Source organism: Hyaena hyaena, unplaced genomic scaffold (assembly GCF_003009895.1).
Source record: "Hyaena hyaena isolate Hyena2069 unplaced genomic scaffold, ASM300989v1 scaffold_162, whole genome shotgun sequence".
In the NCBI taxonomy this organism is placed as follows: Eukaryota; Metazoa; Chordata; class Mammalia; order Carnivora; family Hyaenidae; genus Hyaena; species Hyaena hyaena.
In genome coordinates, this window is record NW_024080795.1 from 2,430,942 (window position 1) to 2,447,666 (window position 16,725).

At 40.5% G+C, this 16,725-nt stretch overlaps 1 protein-coding gene across 2 annotated transcripts; it reads left to right on the forward strand.

The window, feature by feature from the left end:
• The first annotated feature begins 669 nt into the window (after positions 1 to 669).
• RAP2C (RAP2C, member of RAS oncogene family) lies at positions 670 to 16,474 on the forward strand. 2 transcript variants are annotated; one of them, XM_039239887.1, is made up of 4 exons: positions 670 to 736; positions 2,284 to 3,059; positions 5,475 to 5,785; positions 13,951 to 16,474. In XM_039239887.1, exons 2-3 carry the CDS (start codon positions 2,787 to 2,789, stop codon positions 5,751 to 5,753), a joined length of 552 nt encoding a protein of 183 aa, XP_039095818.1. In that variant the 5' UTR covers positions 670 to 736; positions 2,284 to 2,786; the 3' UTR covers positions 5,754 to 5,785; positions 13,951 to 16,474. The 2 variants fall into 2 exon arrangements, with proteins under 2 accessions (XP_039095818.1, XP_039095817.1); XM_039239886.1 differs by lacking the exon at positions 670 to 736 and adding an exon at positions 2,051 to 2,187.
• The last annotated feature ends 251 nt before the right edge of the window (positions 16,475 to 16,725 follow it).

Here is a 16,725-nt window from a genome sequence, read left to right on the forward strand (position 1 = left end):
TCTAATAGCTGAATAGTATCCATTTTGCAAATGTACACACGTACACACACACACACACCACACACAATTTTTTTTTTGCATTGTCTACCCAAGGACATTTAAGCTACTTCCAACTGTTTACTTTCCTAAGTGTTACCGTACTGAGTCTCCTTCCCAAGAAAGTTTGGAGGGAGCTTCACATTGAGTGGGACATTTGTCAACCCTGTGGCTAATAAGAGTGACCCTGTGCGACTCTGTACCGATGGGAGGAGCATGTCCCACTGTGTGGAGAAACAAAGAACTCTCTCCAAAACACTTTGGCCAACACAATCAGAGACATGAGAGTTGCCAACAGGTGGGACAACCTCAAGAAGAAGAGCTCCCTATTGTGACAGTTCTGTAATAGAGCAGAGACTTGCTGCTATTGCTCAACAGCGATTGCTGGATCAGAAGAGGAATTTCCAGACCCAGTTACAAGCAGGACTGGTGCAGGGCTGTGGGTCCCCCCAGACAGTCTGGAGACAGCTAGACAGGGAGATGGGCAGCAGAGCTCCAAATCGGGCAACAGCACGTGTGTAAGGAGCAGTGACCTATGAGGAGACTCCTAAGTCATAGACCAGCCTCTTCCAGCAGAGGGCAGTGCCTCGGATATCAGGCGGGACTCGGGCCAGCTGGAGCCAGAGCTGGGGACTTCGCTGGACAGATTGCAGCAGCCCTGAGCCGAGGAGAAATTGAACTAAACTGTCCTTTGGCTACTGTAAGTGACATTGGGGAATACTCCGCGAAAGACACAGTGGGACTTCACACTACCGTGACTTGCCTGTTTTCTAAGGTCGGCCAGGTCGGGTTTAGTAATAAATCTCTTTGTATACGGTCTGGCTGGTGGGGGCTGGCAAGTCAGGGAATTTGGAATCAATTTAACTCGACTGGCCACCAAGTATCTCAGGTTTCTGGGTGCATGCTTGAATCAAAGAGGGAGTGACATGCCTAAAATATAACCCAGCTCTCTGGCCCGGGGGCTCTGTGGAGCTGACACAAAGTTTACAAATAGAAAGTCAGCAGGGGGAAAGATAGGAAAGTAACAATTTTATCCAAAAATAGAAACTCAGTGTCTAGCACCAGTCCTTCGCTTCTGCATTTCTATGACTATGAAGGATGACCGTTAAAACAAACTTTATCGTGGAAGAGCCAGCCACGCAAACTGCAGTGCATGCAGATAAGGAAGGATTCAAAGCAGTTAGTCTCGTTGGCCTGAACCATTTTCACAATCAACTGTTCCCTGAGCATTGCTTACCTTTCTTGCTGTGTAGCGGTTGGAATCGAATAGGGGGCAAAGCGGAGTTACTGTAAGATAAAGTCTATTTCTACTCCTGTTGTTTTTGGGCCTTGTGATAAGACGGAAAGGGGTGACTCCGGAATTTGCTGGTGGAGTCGAGCAGATCTGCCGGATGATAAAAGTACCGTGTGTGTTTAATGATTTGTCAGAGACAGCTAAGTAAAAGCCATCACCCAGGAATAGCAGAAAGCAATAGCGAAGTCTAGAGGGAGTTCGCACGCGTTTCTCAGAAATGCGTCAAGTGGGAGAAATACCAGCAAAAAGAATAAACTTTCTTGGCTGCTTTATTTTCCTTGTCACTTCTAGTCCAGGATGTTCGGCGCTCCCCCGGCGGCTAGATGATCGCCGGCCGTCCCGCGCCGGCCAACCGGCCGCTCAAGTCCTGCGGCCGCGGAGACGCGCGGGGGCTGCAGGGGTTCGGGGTGGGGCGGCGGCGGCTGCGAGAGGGGAGAGGGAGGCCTCCGGAGCTCCTCGGCGAGGCCCTTTGCCGAGGCCGCGGCCCCGACCCAAGAGCGTCCCCGGCCGCCTCGCTAGGCAGGGCGCGGCCCCAGCGCCACCCGGCTCGCCCGGCAGAGGTGGGACTTTCCCCACCGGAAGTGATCCCGGCCAGTCTGGGGGAACTGGGGCACCTCAGCCAGTGTGTCAGGGAAACCCTTCCGGGTGTGTGCTGGGGGTGGGGGGGGTGGGGGGTGGGTGAGGAAAAAAAGAGGTGGCTTCGCCCGGAGTGGCCGCCGCCGCCGCCACCGGCCCCCGCCCCTTTCCCCTCCGCGAGCAGCGGCGCTGGGGCGGCGGTGAGACGGAAGAGCCGGCCGCTGGCCATGGCCTTGGCGTGACGGAACCTCCCGGGCGGCCGGGCGGGTGCGGACGGCGGGGTAAGCGGCGGCATTGGCGGAGGCGGCCGGGTCCCGGCGAGAGCTGGGGGCGGAGGGCGGGGGCCGGCGGGTAACGCGCCCCCTCTCCCCCCACAGGCCGGACGACGCCCGCGGGAGCCGCGCGGCCCAGAGACCCGCCCGGGCGGCAGCGAGTGGAGCCGAGCCCACAGGCCCGGGCCGGCCCGGCGGCGCGAGCAGGAAGCGGGGTCCCTGGGCCCCTTTGTGTGAAGGGCGGGGGAGGGGTGCCGGGCCGCCCGTGGCCGCGGGGGCCCCCGATCCGCGGCCCCAACCACTTCCCTCGGGGGCGCGGCGCGTCTCCCCACCCCGCCCCTCCGGGCTCGCCCTCCTCCCCACGCCCCCTGCCTGGGCCGCAGTTCCTATAGGAAGGGCATCAGCGTCCCATCCCCACCCACCCGACACTTGGCTCTTTCCCCTCCCCCTCCTTTAACTTCCTCTTCTTCCCCCGTCGGGCCCTCTGCCTCTCCGCACTCTCCTCCCGGGTTCGCAGATTTCCGCCCACCTTCCGCCTCCCCGAGCCGCCGCAGCTAGCGGGGTGTTCTTTTCCCTCCCTCTGGTAGGAGTTGCTGAAGGTGAGACTCATGAGGGAATACAAGGTAGTGGTGTTAGGGAGCGGAGGGGTTGGCAAATCTGCCCTCACCGTGCAGTTTGTCACTGGGACTTTCATTGAGAAATATGACCCCACCATTGAAGATTTCTACCGCAAAGAGATCGAAGTGGACTCTTCCCCCTCCGTGCTGGAAATTCTGGACACCGCGGGAACTGAGCAGTTTGCCTCCATGAGAGATCTCTACATCAAAAACGGCCAAGGTTTCATCCTGGTTTATAGCCTGGTTAATCAACAGTCTTTCCAGGTAACCAAACCGAGTCTTGTAATTTGTTAGAAGGGGGTGTGGTGATCCCACATTTACTTCTGGTGTGCTTGAGCAGTGCGTTAATGACTATGTTTTGCTTTCTGAAAAGTTAGACATGGCGCATTTTTGAGGTTACTTCTGGCACGGAAAAGTATCGGGTTGTTTCTATAGAGAGTCTAAAGTAACAACCGTCAACAAATATTTTAAAGTTATTTCTGAGACTGAGGAAAAGTGAGAAAGAAATAGGCCAGGCTGTGTATATTTAGCCTGGAGTAGAACCTTCCGAAGTTGCTGGTTCAATTCAGCAAGTATTGATTAATGTACTTAACAGAACGACGTTTAACAGATAATCTCAAGTAAATAGAGCACTTTGGAAGGAAAATTATTTGGAGCCGGTATCTGGAACTCCTCTCTGTCTGCCTTCCCCACCTCTTCCTCTGTTCTCACCCAAGTTTCTCAACCAGATTCATAAATCTTAGTGTTGCAAGATGAAGAACTCAAAACCTGCCTTCTAGGCATTTGACTTTGAGGTGTATGAAGGAAAGTTACTAACTGAAAAGACGAGTACCTAGAATATAACCAACAAAGATCTGCAATGACTCTCTTCTCCAGTTGATCCGAGTTGTTTCTGATAACACTGACTGTTTTTATACAAAATATGTGGATCTGGGAACACTGAGCAAGTGCAAATTTCTAACCCTGGCTGGGTGGCCAGGCTGGAGGTGGTCCAATTTCTGCCCTGTCCTTCACTGGGAGACACACTGAAACTTTAACATTATTTTAAGAGATGCAGTAAATGTTGCTATTTATTCCTTGAAAATAAATAACCTCATATTGACCCATTCTATTGACCTCCATTGATTTAGGAAATGGATATTTTTTCTACATTTAAAGGTATGTGCTTAATGTTGCTTACTTAAGAGACATTAAGTGCTTCAGTGAATACAATGTGCCAATTCCACTTTTCTTAGTATTTAAACTACAGTGCTTTAGTGAAGTTTTCCAGTAACCACATATAGCAACTTCAGGATATTTTTCCTCAAACATAGTAAGTATTGTGACCAAACTAAAGTACATTTTATGTAGGCTTGAATTCCAAAGCAGTAATAGTATCATAAAAGCATTTTTACCCAGAAAGTACCAAAGGTGCTATTTGACAGACATTTTCTTTCTAAAGGATCCTCGAGAGGTTTGTTATTCTATTAGCTGACTCTCTTGAGGCTGGAAGTTTTTTGGAGGGTTTTTCATATGCTTTCCATTATATCTACTTCTGTTATAGGCATAAATAGGGAGTGAAAAACTGCCATCATTTCAGCGGAGACTTAAACTCTTTCAAGCCTAAATGTCATAAATTTGGTTTCTCATTTAAACTTGGGTTTCCATAAGGGCACGGGGAAAAAAGCTTAACCTGGAAGACCAAATTGATAACATGATCAAATGAAATTGTTGCAGACATTAAATAATTATGTTTTCATAAATCTTCACAGTTGTTTTTCCTTCATCCTGCATGTGAATATTCAGTTTACTGTAACTATTCAAATTAAACATTAACATTTAAGTCAATCCTTTGAAATTATGAAAAAAAATTGTAAAGTGTACAGTTAGTATTAAGTCTATAAAATTGCCATAAATCAGTACCCCCCCCAAAATTGATGCTGAGAATTGCTGAGGCTCTTATCTTTTCTAATTAATTGTAATTAGAGAAAATAATACATTTGGGAGAAAATTCAAGTTGTAAAACCTAACACAGACAAAAGTATGACTTCCCACCCAGACTCATCAGTACATTTGTCTCTCCCAGGAGCTGCTCACTGTTACATTCATTTCCAGTGTATTTTAAGGTGTTTGATTTTACTGGGATAAAGGCTTACCATTACATTTAAAATGAAATGTTTAAGTGTTTGAATCTGTTTTGAATCGGTCTCCTCTAAGCACCGGTGTTCTTGTTCCCACCTGAAACTCTTTCTCTCACGCACTCTTGCTAAATGGCTAGCAATGCATAGATGCCGCAGTCCTTTGCTGGGGTAACAGGTGTTTTCAGGAGGGATGACAAGCCGGCAGGAGTAAGGAGCTAGCCCGACATCCCTTTGTACAAATGGATTCATCATATTTGGGAACTTACTTTTTAAATCCGCATAAACTGGGGGAAAGAAGGGATTCACTGAGTCCTAAGGTTAGTGCGCAACCTACATTGTATATTCTTGACAGAAGCCCAGCAGGTGAGATCTGTGAAAATTATCTAGTTTCTACCTCAACGGAGAAAATAACATTTTCTCGGTTTGGGTGTATGGTTTTATTTTGGATTAAGCTTTCTGTACTCCCTGACTTGTTATTATTTTGTGATATTGTAATAACTTCTGTTATGGTTATGCAAACAGCGTGATTTTTTTTTTCTCTTTGTGATCCTTTGAATAGGATATCAAGCCAATGAGAGATCAGATTGTCAGAGTGAAGAGATATGAAAAAGTCCCACTAATCCTGGTAGGAAACAAAGTGGATCTGGAACCAGAAAGAGAGGTTATGTCTTCAGAAGGCAGAGCTCTAGCTCAAGAATGGGGCTGTCCTTTCATGGAAACATCAGCAAAAAGTAAATCAATGGTGGATGAACTTTTTGCTGAGATCGTCAGGCAAATGAACTATTCATCCCTGCCGGAGAAGCAAGATCAGTGTTGTACAACTTGCGTTGTCCAGTAAAAAAGAACCTCAATCATGGCCATACCGAGCAGGTTAGTTGTTGATGGAAGCTTATGAGCCAGAGAGTGTATTGTTTTTGATCAAGTATAACAAAAAGCTGGTTAATATTAATACACATTGTGCTACCTTCAATCTCTTTGTTTTTAAAATAACATTTCCCTTAGCACAAAATACTCAGCATTCAATGAAGAAAATAAAAAAGATACAGATAAGCAAAATGAAGGTAAGAAATTGCATGTATTCCTATCACTAAGATTTAGTTTTTAAAAGTGAATGACTGTTCTCTCTCTGCTTCATTGATAACATTCCTTTGGGGTGGAGTGAGTTAAAGGATACTACACCTCTCCCCTGTTCTGGTGATTTTACATCCAATAATAATTTCAGAAGATGACTAGTTTTATTTTTTCTCTACCTTCCTGTCTCAGGCTAGAGAGCTGCTGTAATTGAAATCATCAATTTACTAATCACCCAAGTGCTTGATCTAACAGGATGATTATTTAATCAAGTTCATCTGTACCTTGCACTTGAGGGACTTAAGTGACCTCTGATAATAACAAATTACAGTGCCACACATATCTTGGCTTCATTATGAATGTATGGCCCAAATGAGAGTCTGGAAAAATCATCTGTGATGTGTTAGAAGAGACACACCCAAGCCCAGGCAGCGGTTTTATTCAGTTTAATAAATAATGGAATTGATGAGGACAATAACAGAGGCTTCAAACCTTTCATGGAGGTGAATGATAACTTCATAAAAGTTTTTTAAATGAATGAGTTTTTGAAAAAGCAAGGTTATATAAAACTGAGCATTTTAAGTGGGATTATTGTATCCACATTACTATCTTTTAATCTAGATTACAATTGGGTAGATAGTCCCACTTAGACAGTAACAGTTAGATAATAAGATAAAACAACCAGTAGCCTGGATGACTGGGAAACCACAGCAAATGCCAGGCTAGCCTGACAACCTCAGGAACGGAATTGATTGTTTGGAGCCAAGACTGACCTCAAGTCTAGGAGGCAGCGTTGCAAATGGCAGCAGGCATTGCAGATTGCAGTGACGATTCCTAATCAAAGGTCTGGCTTATATGTGCTCCCTGGAGAAAAGACTAGCGGTCCCTAATTTATCTTTTCAGACAAGATCTTCTGTCAGGTAGCGTCACCTTTGGAAATGAAGGATGACAGCAGTGCTTTATTCAAAATGCTTTCGCACACCAGCCTTTTAGCATACCGGACTATGATGAGAACATGTTGATTTCCTTCTACCTAGCCACCTCTGTTACAGCGTCACTGTTCAGACTATTCTCCAGCACATGTTTGGTTGATGGCATCACACTTGGGGTATAGTTTTTTGAAGCAGGATCAGGCATATGTAGGTGAATGAGTCCCATGTTCATGTTTCCATAATCTCTCCTAAATTGTAAACCGATTTCAAGTTTGAACAAGTTGTGTGTGGTGACTGCATCTTTATCATTACACTCTTTTTCTCTCTCTGACACTTCTAATTGGCCAGATGACATAAGTGTACACATTTTAGTGTTGTCATCTTTATAAAATATTAACCAGCTCCCACAAAATGTTCCCAGCTTTCTTTCCATCATTAGTGTAGACAGCTACAGGAAGTAAACTGAATAAAATTCCGATTGGCAGATGGATAATTTCCAAAGTGATTTTTAAATCTTTCTTACTCCATGTTCTCTTTAGGTTTATTTCATTTTGCAGCTTGTGTGATGTAAATGGCTTTGAATCCATTTGGTTACCTACAGGAGTGATTAAATAGAATTGCTTTATATCTCAAGCTAACTGTGTTTAAGTTTTTTGTGAATGTACTAAAAATCAGAAAATACACCAAAATTGCTTATTTTTTATAATAATAGGCAAGTTGCCTATGTGATTTTTTGGTTTGGTTTTCATTTTTGTAAGCAGAATACACAGTTGTAGGTATGAGCATTGAAAAAAATCTCGTCAGCTGAGTGTCTGAAAATATTCAAGGAAATCCCCTGATCAAGATATTTTAGAACAAAGCACACTACATGCATTTTCTTTCCTGAAATCAAGTAAGGTTGAATCGATGTGTATGGGCTTCTGTAACCTGAGGCCTGTAAAGTTTGTGGTTGTGCTTGCTTACTAATTTATCTGAAAAATCGGTGATGGATTCTGAATCCTGTAGCTTGAGTCGTGGAGCTCTGATGTCTGTCAGGCCCAGAATCTAGATGGAAGATCAAACTTTGATAAGTAAAGGTGACTTGAGAAATGTTTGCCCTTAATAGTTCGAAGAGTACCTTTGTCCAAGTGAGAAATGATAAGATTCAAATAAGTCAGGAGGACTGCTGTGATTGTTGTTAAGTTGGCTGCTCTTAATTGAAAGGGAACATGATAATGCTCTAAAAATTGCGTCTGAGAATTCCTCACATTTCTTTCTTAACCACCCTTCAATTTGGGTCACCTTCAGTTTGGGTCTCTTGCCCAACACCTGTTTGTCTGCATGGTTCGCAGGATTGTTTCCTCACCTTGCACCCTCCCGCTGGCAGGAGTCTTAGAGTGCGTTTGGAGGCCCAGATTCTTTATGTGCTGCTTTCGTGGCGGGTTTCCTTACTGACCCCAGGAGCCTGCTGTCAAGGGCCTTGGGAGACTTTACTGCGCAGGAGCAGTATTAATAGAAACCCAGGTCAGCATTCCAGCCTGTTTTGCCTTTATTAACTACGTCGTAACTCCTGTGTATATTGGTGTAAATAATTGACACTTGGCTCTTTTGCTATGCTGTTGTGAAGAATGATTGGGTGTTTTGTTAATCATCCCATAATACTATAAAATAAGTAAAACACAGTGCTGTGGGCATTCAGGGAAAGGAGAGGCTATGGTCCGAGCAGATTTCTCAATATTCTGAGCTCTTTGTTATGGGAACTGCCCTGTGCATTGTGGGATGCTTAGCAGCATCCCTGGCCTCTACCTACTAGATGCCAGTAGCATCCTACCCGCCCCTTAGTTGTGACAAACAAGAATATCTCCAGATCTTGCCTAATATCTCCTAGGGGGCAAAGTCACCCTTGGCTACAAACCCCTGATGTAGAGGAATTGGGGAACAGTAGCGTTTGACTCAGGTCTTGGAGAATGGGTAGGATTGTAAGGGGTGGGGGCGGGGGTGGAGGTGACTTCCAAACAGATGGAATGCCAAAAAGGAGGAAGAGAATATTGTAAATTAGTAGTTTGTTGGTTCCCTGAAAGGAAGATGGGAAATGCCGTAATGTTACCCTTTAAATGTGACAGTTTGGTAAATAACCTTTTGGCAAAATGGAATTTTTTTAAGGATTATTTCTCAAGGATTTCTGTATCTTAGTCCAGTATTGATAAAAATTATTAAAAAAAAAAAAAGCAGAATAAAAAAGGTGTTCTTTACTACGGATTGAAGGTCTCCTGCAAGATTTTATCCCGTTTTTCTCTGTGTATTATAGAACGGGTTCTCCCAACGAGAGTAAATGGTGCATAAGAGTACCAAACACCAGCAATCAAACTGAAAGAACAAAGATCATTATTTATGTCAGCCTCAGTTCATTATATATGTCAGCCTGAAGAAAAAGCGAGATTCTTGATTCAAGACCAGCACATCATTTCACGTGGCAGCAGAATGCCCGGGATGTTAACAAAGGCTCCTGAAAGGCTGAACCATCTATGAATGTCATTTTAGTCTTGCTGGCCTTACCATTTCTAAACACAGTGGGATTTATTAGAATTTTCAGGGTTTTTAAAATAAATATGTGGAATCAGAATTGTTTCTAATCTCCCCCCCCACTTTTAATTAGATATGATATGCCGAGGATTTAGCAAATGCAGAGGGAAAATCATGAAAATTAAATCACATCCTGTACTTTCAAATGCTGGCATTTTCTTATCGAAGTTAAATATTAATCGTATCAGTAAAACACTGGGGTGGAATTCTGTTGCAGAAGTTACAATTTAGATACTTCCTTTTTTTTCCCCTGCCCTATTTTGCATATCACCTTGAGTAAGGAAAACAGCTTATTTGAAATGCTCATTTGTCATCCAGTTCACGTGGTGCACCAAAATAGAGCCCAGCCCTGGATGGAGCAGGGACCATGCTTTGGGGGGGTAGTGTGTGCCCTAAAGAACTGCAGTGGACCTGGGGTAAAAGCATCCTTTCTGCCCCTCCTAATTTTCACAGACCCCCCCCCCTCCACCCCCAGCCCCTGCCAAAAAGTTCATGGTCTGGGATTGTTCAGAGTGAAATAGGTGCCTAGTTAGACCTGCTCTGGGTGTGGAGGTGTCTGGTGATTAGAATGACTCTTTGTATATCTGTTCCCTCTTTAATTGCTTCCTTTTAACCTCAAGATTAGGCTTTTATTGCAGAATGAAATGCATATGAGCCATTCAGTTTTACTCCATTACCTCTCTGGCTTAGAATGAACCATCAGTAGAATTAACAAAAATTGCATCATAGAGTTGGAGAATTGCCACCAAGGAAGTATTCTAGCCATACTACAGGAAAGATTCTCCTCGTGGGATTACTTCTCAGTGGAATTCTAAAATCCAGAAGATAATATCACCAAGAAAAACTTAAGTCCTGTCAGCTGTTGGAAAAACTTACCCTACCAAAAAAAATACTCACAAATTCTTTTGATTAGCCACACTTTTAAGAACATCGGATTCAAAAAAAGCAGTTTAGAGTTGAGGGGAGCAGTACCCTACCTGGTCTAATTTGAAGCTGGCAGCTGGAATCAGATCATTGGGCTCACACTGTGCTTATTACCAGTGGACACGGTCCTTCTACTTGAGATCTCAGAATTGAATTCATTAATTTAAATTTATGGAGATTTCAGGTCTAGGACAGAAGAAAAATATTTTAGCCCTTCCTTTCTACTCGGGGTTTCCCATAAATTTTTAGGGTGCATATTCTCCTAAAAGCATGGGTTCCACTTTCATTCAAAGATACGGTGCCACAATTTTGGCTTTTGCTCTTTATGTTTAATGGATGACAGGTGAACACTTTTTTTTTTAATATCTTTATTTATTTCTAGGAGAGGGAGAGAGACAGCGTGAGCAGGGGAGGGTGAGAGAGAGAGGGAGACACAGACTCTGAAATAGGCTCTAGGCTCCAGGCTCTGAGCTGGCAGTCAGCACAGAGCCCGATGCGGGGCTCGAACCCACGAACCGCGGGATCATGACCTAAGCGAAAGTCGGACGCTTACCGACTAAGCCACCCAGGCGCCCCAGGTGAACACTTTTAATGACCTAATCCCCCTCTCCACCAGCCAACAAGTTTCATGATTACTATGCAAATTAGGATAGAGAAAGAAACAAGATATTTAACAAAAACATAACCTTTATCAACAGAATTCTAACCTAGTGTTTTGCTAATATAACTGATATTTAACTTGGATATGGAAATGCTAAGTAAAAAATGTGATGAGAAATTCATTTCTTAAATTCCTTTGGTTAAATCCCCAGAATATCGTATGTCTAAAACTGGAAAAAAATTAAAATTGATTATGGTTGCACATTGATATTTGTTAAAAAGAATGCTAGTAAATACCATTGTATTTAGAAATGGTAAATCCAGCCAAGCTAAAAAGACATTCATAAATTGCTACGCGTTTCAGGACTCTTTGTTAATATCTCAGGCATTCTGCTGCCATGTGAAATGATGTGCTGGTCTGGAATCAAGAATCTCTCCTTTCTTCAGGCTGACAGAAATAATGATCTTTGTTCTTTCAGTTCTGTGTTTGGTACTCTCGGGTACCAATTTGCCCTGCTTGGTAGACCCTGTTTCATAATTTCTTGAGCAAAAGTTTGGACTGTTGTTTCAGATGTGTCTATGTGGGTGTGTGCGTGCATGCGTGCGCGCTCGCAGGGCCTTGCACGGATGCTCCTCCTTAACAATATCTGATTAGGAAAAAAATTAAAAAGTGAAACCAGTTAAGCAAGAGTTTTAACAGAATCTTCCAGAGTTGAGATTTGTTGGGTGTCTTGCTGGAAACCTGAGCGTTGAGGACAAGGATCACTTGTGTTCTGTCTCACGAACAGCAAATTATATTTCTGCAACTTGTCTGGATGTGATATCCTGGGAGTTCAAAAGTATGAGTTTGACCAGCTGCCTTTAAAGCTTCTGGAATGTTTTTAAATGAAGGAGAATTGTTAGTACACTGAAAATTTTGCTGTGACAGTGTGAAGCAATAACATTTATATTTTGCATTCTGTGAAATTCTAATCTGAGAGAGACCGTCCTTTCTGCTTAATGCATGCTTTTGCTTTGGGATTTATTACTGCAAAGAATCGAAGTTTATTATTACTCTTCTGAAAAATAGCTGATATTAATACTTTATTTAATGGTGGGCCTCATATCAATATTGTTGAGTCTCACTCAGGATTTATCTAGGTCTCCTGATTTCACTGGAGTATTGTCATCCTGTGGAATGTGGATGGACCAAATGTTAACCAGCTTTTTAGAGGGTGGGAAATAATGCGTGTATCACCTTTTATTTAATGTCGATTATGGTTAATAGGCCGGTTTGTATTCTTAGTGTTTATTTTGGCTAGAAACAAATAATTACTACTTCCTCAATTTGATTTCAGAGATTGCCTGAGCTATTAAAACATCATATATTACAAGTCTTCATTATTTAAGAGATGTAATCATATTTGAAAATCTCAAACTCCTTATAATTTATTTTGAAAAATGTAGATTCAGAATTGCAGCAAGTGTATTAATTCAGATCAATTGAGAAAAGTCTAGTCTGAATTACTGAAAAGTCTTCCCACTCAATTTCATATATATTGTTGAAATATTGTGTTCATAATAGGTATAAAAATTCAAATGAGGCTGAAATATATAAACATCTTTAGTCTGAATATCAAAGACATAATTCTGGTCTTCTAGAATTGATAACATGTTCGAGAAATGAAAAAAGTACCCAACATTTGCATACTTTGTAAGGTACTTTCACATATTATCTTATGTGACACTTATCACAGTCCTTGAGGAAAGAATTTTTATGGTTATTTTGCTGAGGAGGAAACTGGACTTACTCAAGCTTAAATAACCAGTGTCCTAATTAACAATTTACTCTGATGCCAAAAAAAAAAAAGTTTAATTGTAACTGGAAAAAAAAAAGTTTTATAATTTCAAAGGAGGCAAATTTTTCTATTTTTCCTCATGTGTTTGTGTGGCAGAATTTCAATAATGAGCAGAGAGACATTCTTTAAAAGTAATCATTTTTGTGATATAGCTGCTAATAAAGTGTTCTCTCGGGCTCTTTGGACACTACTAGAAGCATAGGTGTCAAATGAAATTAAAATTATGCATGTATAAATATCGGTAGATTCCTTAGAGGTTCTTAAATTGGTTTCACTTGGGCATTCTTTCGTAGTAGTCCCTATTCTGTTCTTTGTTTCTGGCTTTATCTAACAACTTTTACCTTTTCCATTAAAAGACAAATGTTATTCCACTCACCTAGAAGCCGTTTGGTGATTCAGCACAGTTAAAGGGCTTTGTGTCTGAATGATAGATTTATTTTTTCCCTCAGTATTAATTAGAAGGGCAGAAGTCTATCAGCTGTAAGAGTGGAGACAGAGAAACCCCAATCACAGAAGTGCCTGTGTCCGATAAAAGGGCAGACCACAATGGCAACAGTGAACTACTGCTGTCACCTAGCAGCTAACCCAAGTCAGGGCACTTAGTAGGTGTTCAATAGCTAGACCGTGGTGGAATGACATTTTCTTATTTTAAATTTTCTAAAACACCCTAAAATTTGAAAAAGTTTTGCATACTGTCAAGTTTGCCCATAATTAATATGCATTTAATTCTAGTGCCATTTCCCATGATGGATATGAAGAAATCAGATTCAAAGTAGAAGTCATATCTACCACTTTTATACTGTAAAATCTTTTAAGCCACTCAGAACACTGTTGGTACTGTATAAAGTATAATAGCATATTTAAAACTAAGCCAGAGGAGTTAACCTATGCACAATATACTATATATAGTGCATCATTAGTGTTTGTTGCTAATTTTCAGTGACTGTTTTCGACTACATAAAATCCCTTTTTAATTGAAACTGATGGGGAACGCAGTGAAATTCCACCGTCAGATGTTCCGTGCGTATACAGACCTGTTGTCAGTGTTCTCATTTTAAACTGCAATCTATATTTCTATCTTTTTACAACATTTTAATCTTAATTGCAGATAAAACTCAGAGGAAATTTGCACAGATGCTGCTTTGGAGAACTTTACAACCTGGGTTGCAGAACTGAGCCTTGGTAAACCTGTCTCTCTTACAGCATGTTGCCATACATCTAATTAAGTGCATAAGGTCTTTGGCCTTCAAGATCCATCGACCTTAAACAGGAATGCTTAGCACGTTTACCATATGTTTAAAATCTGTTCTTTATCAATCAGTCCTTTTGTAGCTTTCTAAGTTCTTATTGATGGCTAATATGCAAGAATTAATTTTTAATATTTTAATTGATTTCTTTAATCAGTTTCTCAACTTGTATTTATTAAATACTCAAACTCAGTATTACCTACTCAATGCCTTTTAAAAGAAAGTTATAATGGAGAAAAAAAATTGAGCCTTAAACAAATGGTTACTTCTGTATATTACCTCGCACCAGTGCTTCATTCTATTTGTAAAATCTTTCTCCTTTAAATGGTTGGTTAATACTTTGAGACTTCGTTTACGTGTGGCAGTGTTGTAAAAAAAAAAAAAGAAAAACTAAAGATCACATTTTACCGGTATGGATGGAATATCCCTTTTCTTCAAGTGCAGTTTGTGATGTGTTTTTGTAATTAACATGTTCTGAAAGTTACAATTGATATTTGAAATTGACTATAGAGCATTTAGCTGAAGAGTTAAGCATTTGATTCCATTAGGTTTTCACATGTGTTAATCTCATTTACAGCATTGAATTGCAGCAGTAACATTTTCCTTTCTGTGAAGTTCTAAATTTAGTTATGACCTACTTAGCAATGCCTTTGAAAAGGGATATTGTATCCATGGTAAATTAATTGTATACCTAAACAGAGATCGCTCAGCTTTGCCTGTCAGGCTTGTAATTGACATCTATTAGACTTCTGCACATGTAAAATTGAATTCAAATAAAATCATATACGCTTTCTAGTTCTTAATATTTGTCTTTCTGAATAATAGTTTAAAGCAATATTTGTTAAAGTTTTCTTGCACTATCACAATTGCTTTTTAGTTACTTCTCAAGAAGCATGTTCGTAGTAGAGACAAAAATCTGTGTAACAGGAGAGGATAGCGCCAAGTCTCTGGGCTTTTTGTTTGTTTTTTGGATTTTTTTTTTTTTTTCCAAATGTGCTTCTAATAGCCATTGCCTTCCATGTTGTTTACCTAATCAGCACATTTTGTCTGAATACTTGAACATTTTAACAGTAACACAGGTATAGAAACAGAAAGGAAACTTATAAAGAGTAATCTTTTGGTTCAGTTTTAACATCTTGGCCACAAGCGTTTTTTGTTTTTGTTTTTTTGTTTTTAGCAATGACTTTAGAATTTTGTAAGTTTGACAGTATTTTCTTGTTGGGTTTTTATTTGGTTGTAGTTGTGTGCTTTCAATTTGCAGAAGTTAGTAATCGCAGCTCACCTACTGCACCAAAGTTCTCAAGTTTAGGAGCCCAGCTTTAGTCATTTGAACATGCTTCTAAATAAAAACAAAACAAAAAACCAAAACTATACTTTTGATCTATAATACTAGCTCAATAACTTTGTCAAGGAAAGCTCTAATATATGCAGTGATGGTTTATGGAAGGGTGTGGCAATTTTAAATTTATATTGTGTGTGATGTTCAAATAAAGTGATAACTACATTCATGTGATTTAATTGGTCAGCATGGCCATTAATTATTGCGTAGAAATTGATTAAACTTTGATTTCCTTTTTTAAAATCGTGTTGCATTTGATTCCTGATCAAATTCCCTCAGAGCGAACTCTTGATCTTAGATTTTGGATTTTATGGTGAGATTGTAAGGGTGGAAGCAACTGAAACATTGTTCCTTTATTTATAAACTGCTTGAAATGAATACCTAATTTAAGTTTGCACTTTAATACCAAACTTAAAACCAAACACTCAGTTCAGAGTAGGTTAAGTGATCATGGTTCATCTTTATTAGCTGTGTGAAATTCAAAAGGAATCAAATAATTCATGATAATTTAAAATTTTCTGCAGATGGATTTTTTTATATAGCCAGTATTTCTTTCCTATGGATAGTTCCCCCCCGGCAGCATTGACCTCAGCAGCAAATTTAACTTGAATTCACTTAGGATCACAGGAATCAGGGGAAAGTGATTTAAAGGTGGTTTCTCCAGCACATTTTAAGAAAAGGGACCAAAAGTTATTTTAGCTTCCTCAATAGATTGCATGTCAAGTTGCTTATTAGGATAATAAATTAATATTAAATGCAATATATGTCTCGTCTTTACTATGGCATCCGTTTAGGAGTTGTTCAAATCACTGCAGTAGGGCTCTGCAAATAAAATCATGTAACCTATTATGGATCTAACGTACTGTAACTTTGTCAATGAAAGGTAAAAATCTCAAATAACAAGTACAAGCATTGAACAATGACCTATAAAGATTTGTAAAAGTAAAATTTTTCCAATAGATTTCATTCTTGTCATTTTGTAAGATGACCCTGCAGTCCACCTGTTTGTAACTTTTTTAATAAAATAGACATCTGTATTACCGAGATTGGTTTCTTGAATTTTTTGGTATGTTGCTAATTCTAGATTTGCTGACTTGTAAATCTTTCTCATAGCTTAAAGCCATTACTTTTTATCAAAATGATTATGTGTATTGTATATATTTAACAAATGTTCACTTATGTCCTTAGTCACTATTCTGGCACATGTGCCCGAAAGCCAGCATATATCCTAAAGTGTAATATTTCATCAATTGAATAACTTACAAATAAGTTAGAAATAATGCATAAAAATAATATC

Excerpts from the sequence above, each read along its gene's own strand:
- RAP2C (XM_039239887.1), top strand. The coding sequence starts at position 2,787 with ATGAGGGAATACAAGGTAGTGGTGTTAGGGAGCGGAGGGGTTGGCAAA. Across the intron at positions 3,060-5,474 it reads TTAATCAACAGTCTTTCCAG|GATATCAAGCCAATGAGAGA; the intron begins GTAACCAAACCG and ends TCCTTTGAATAG.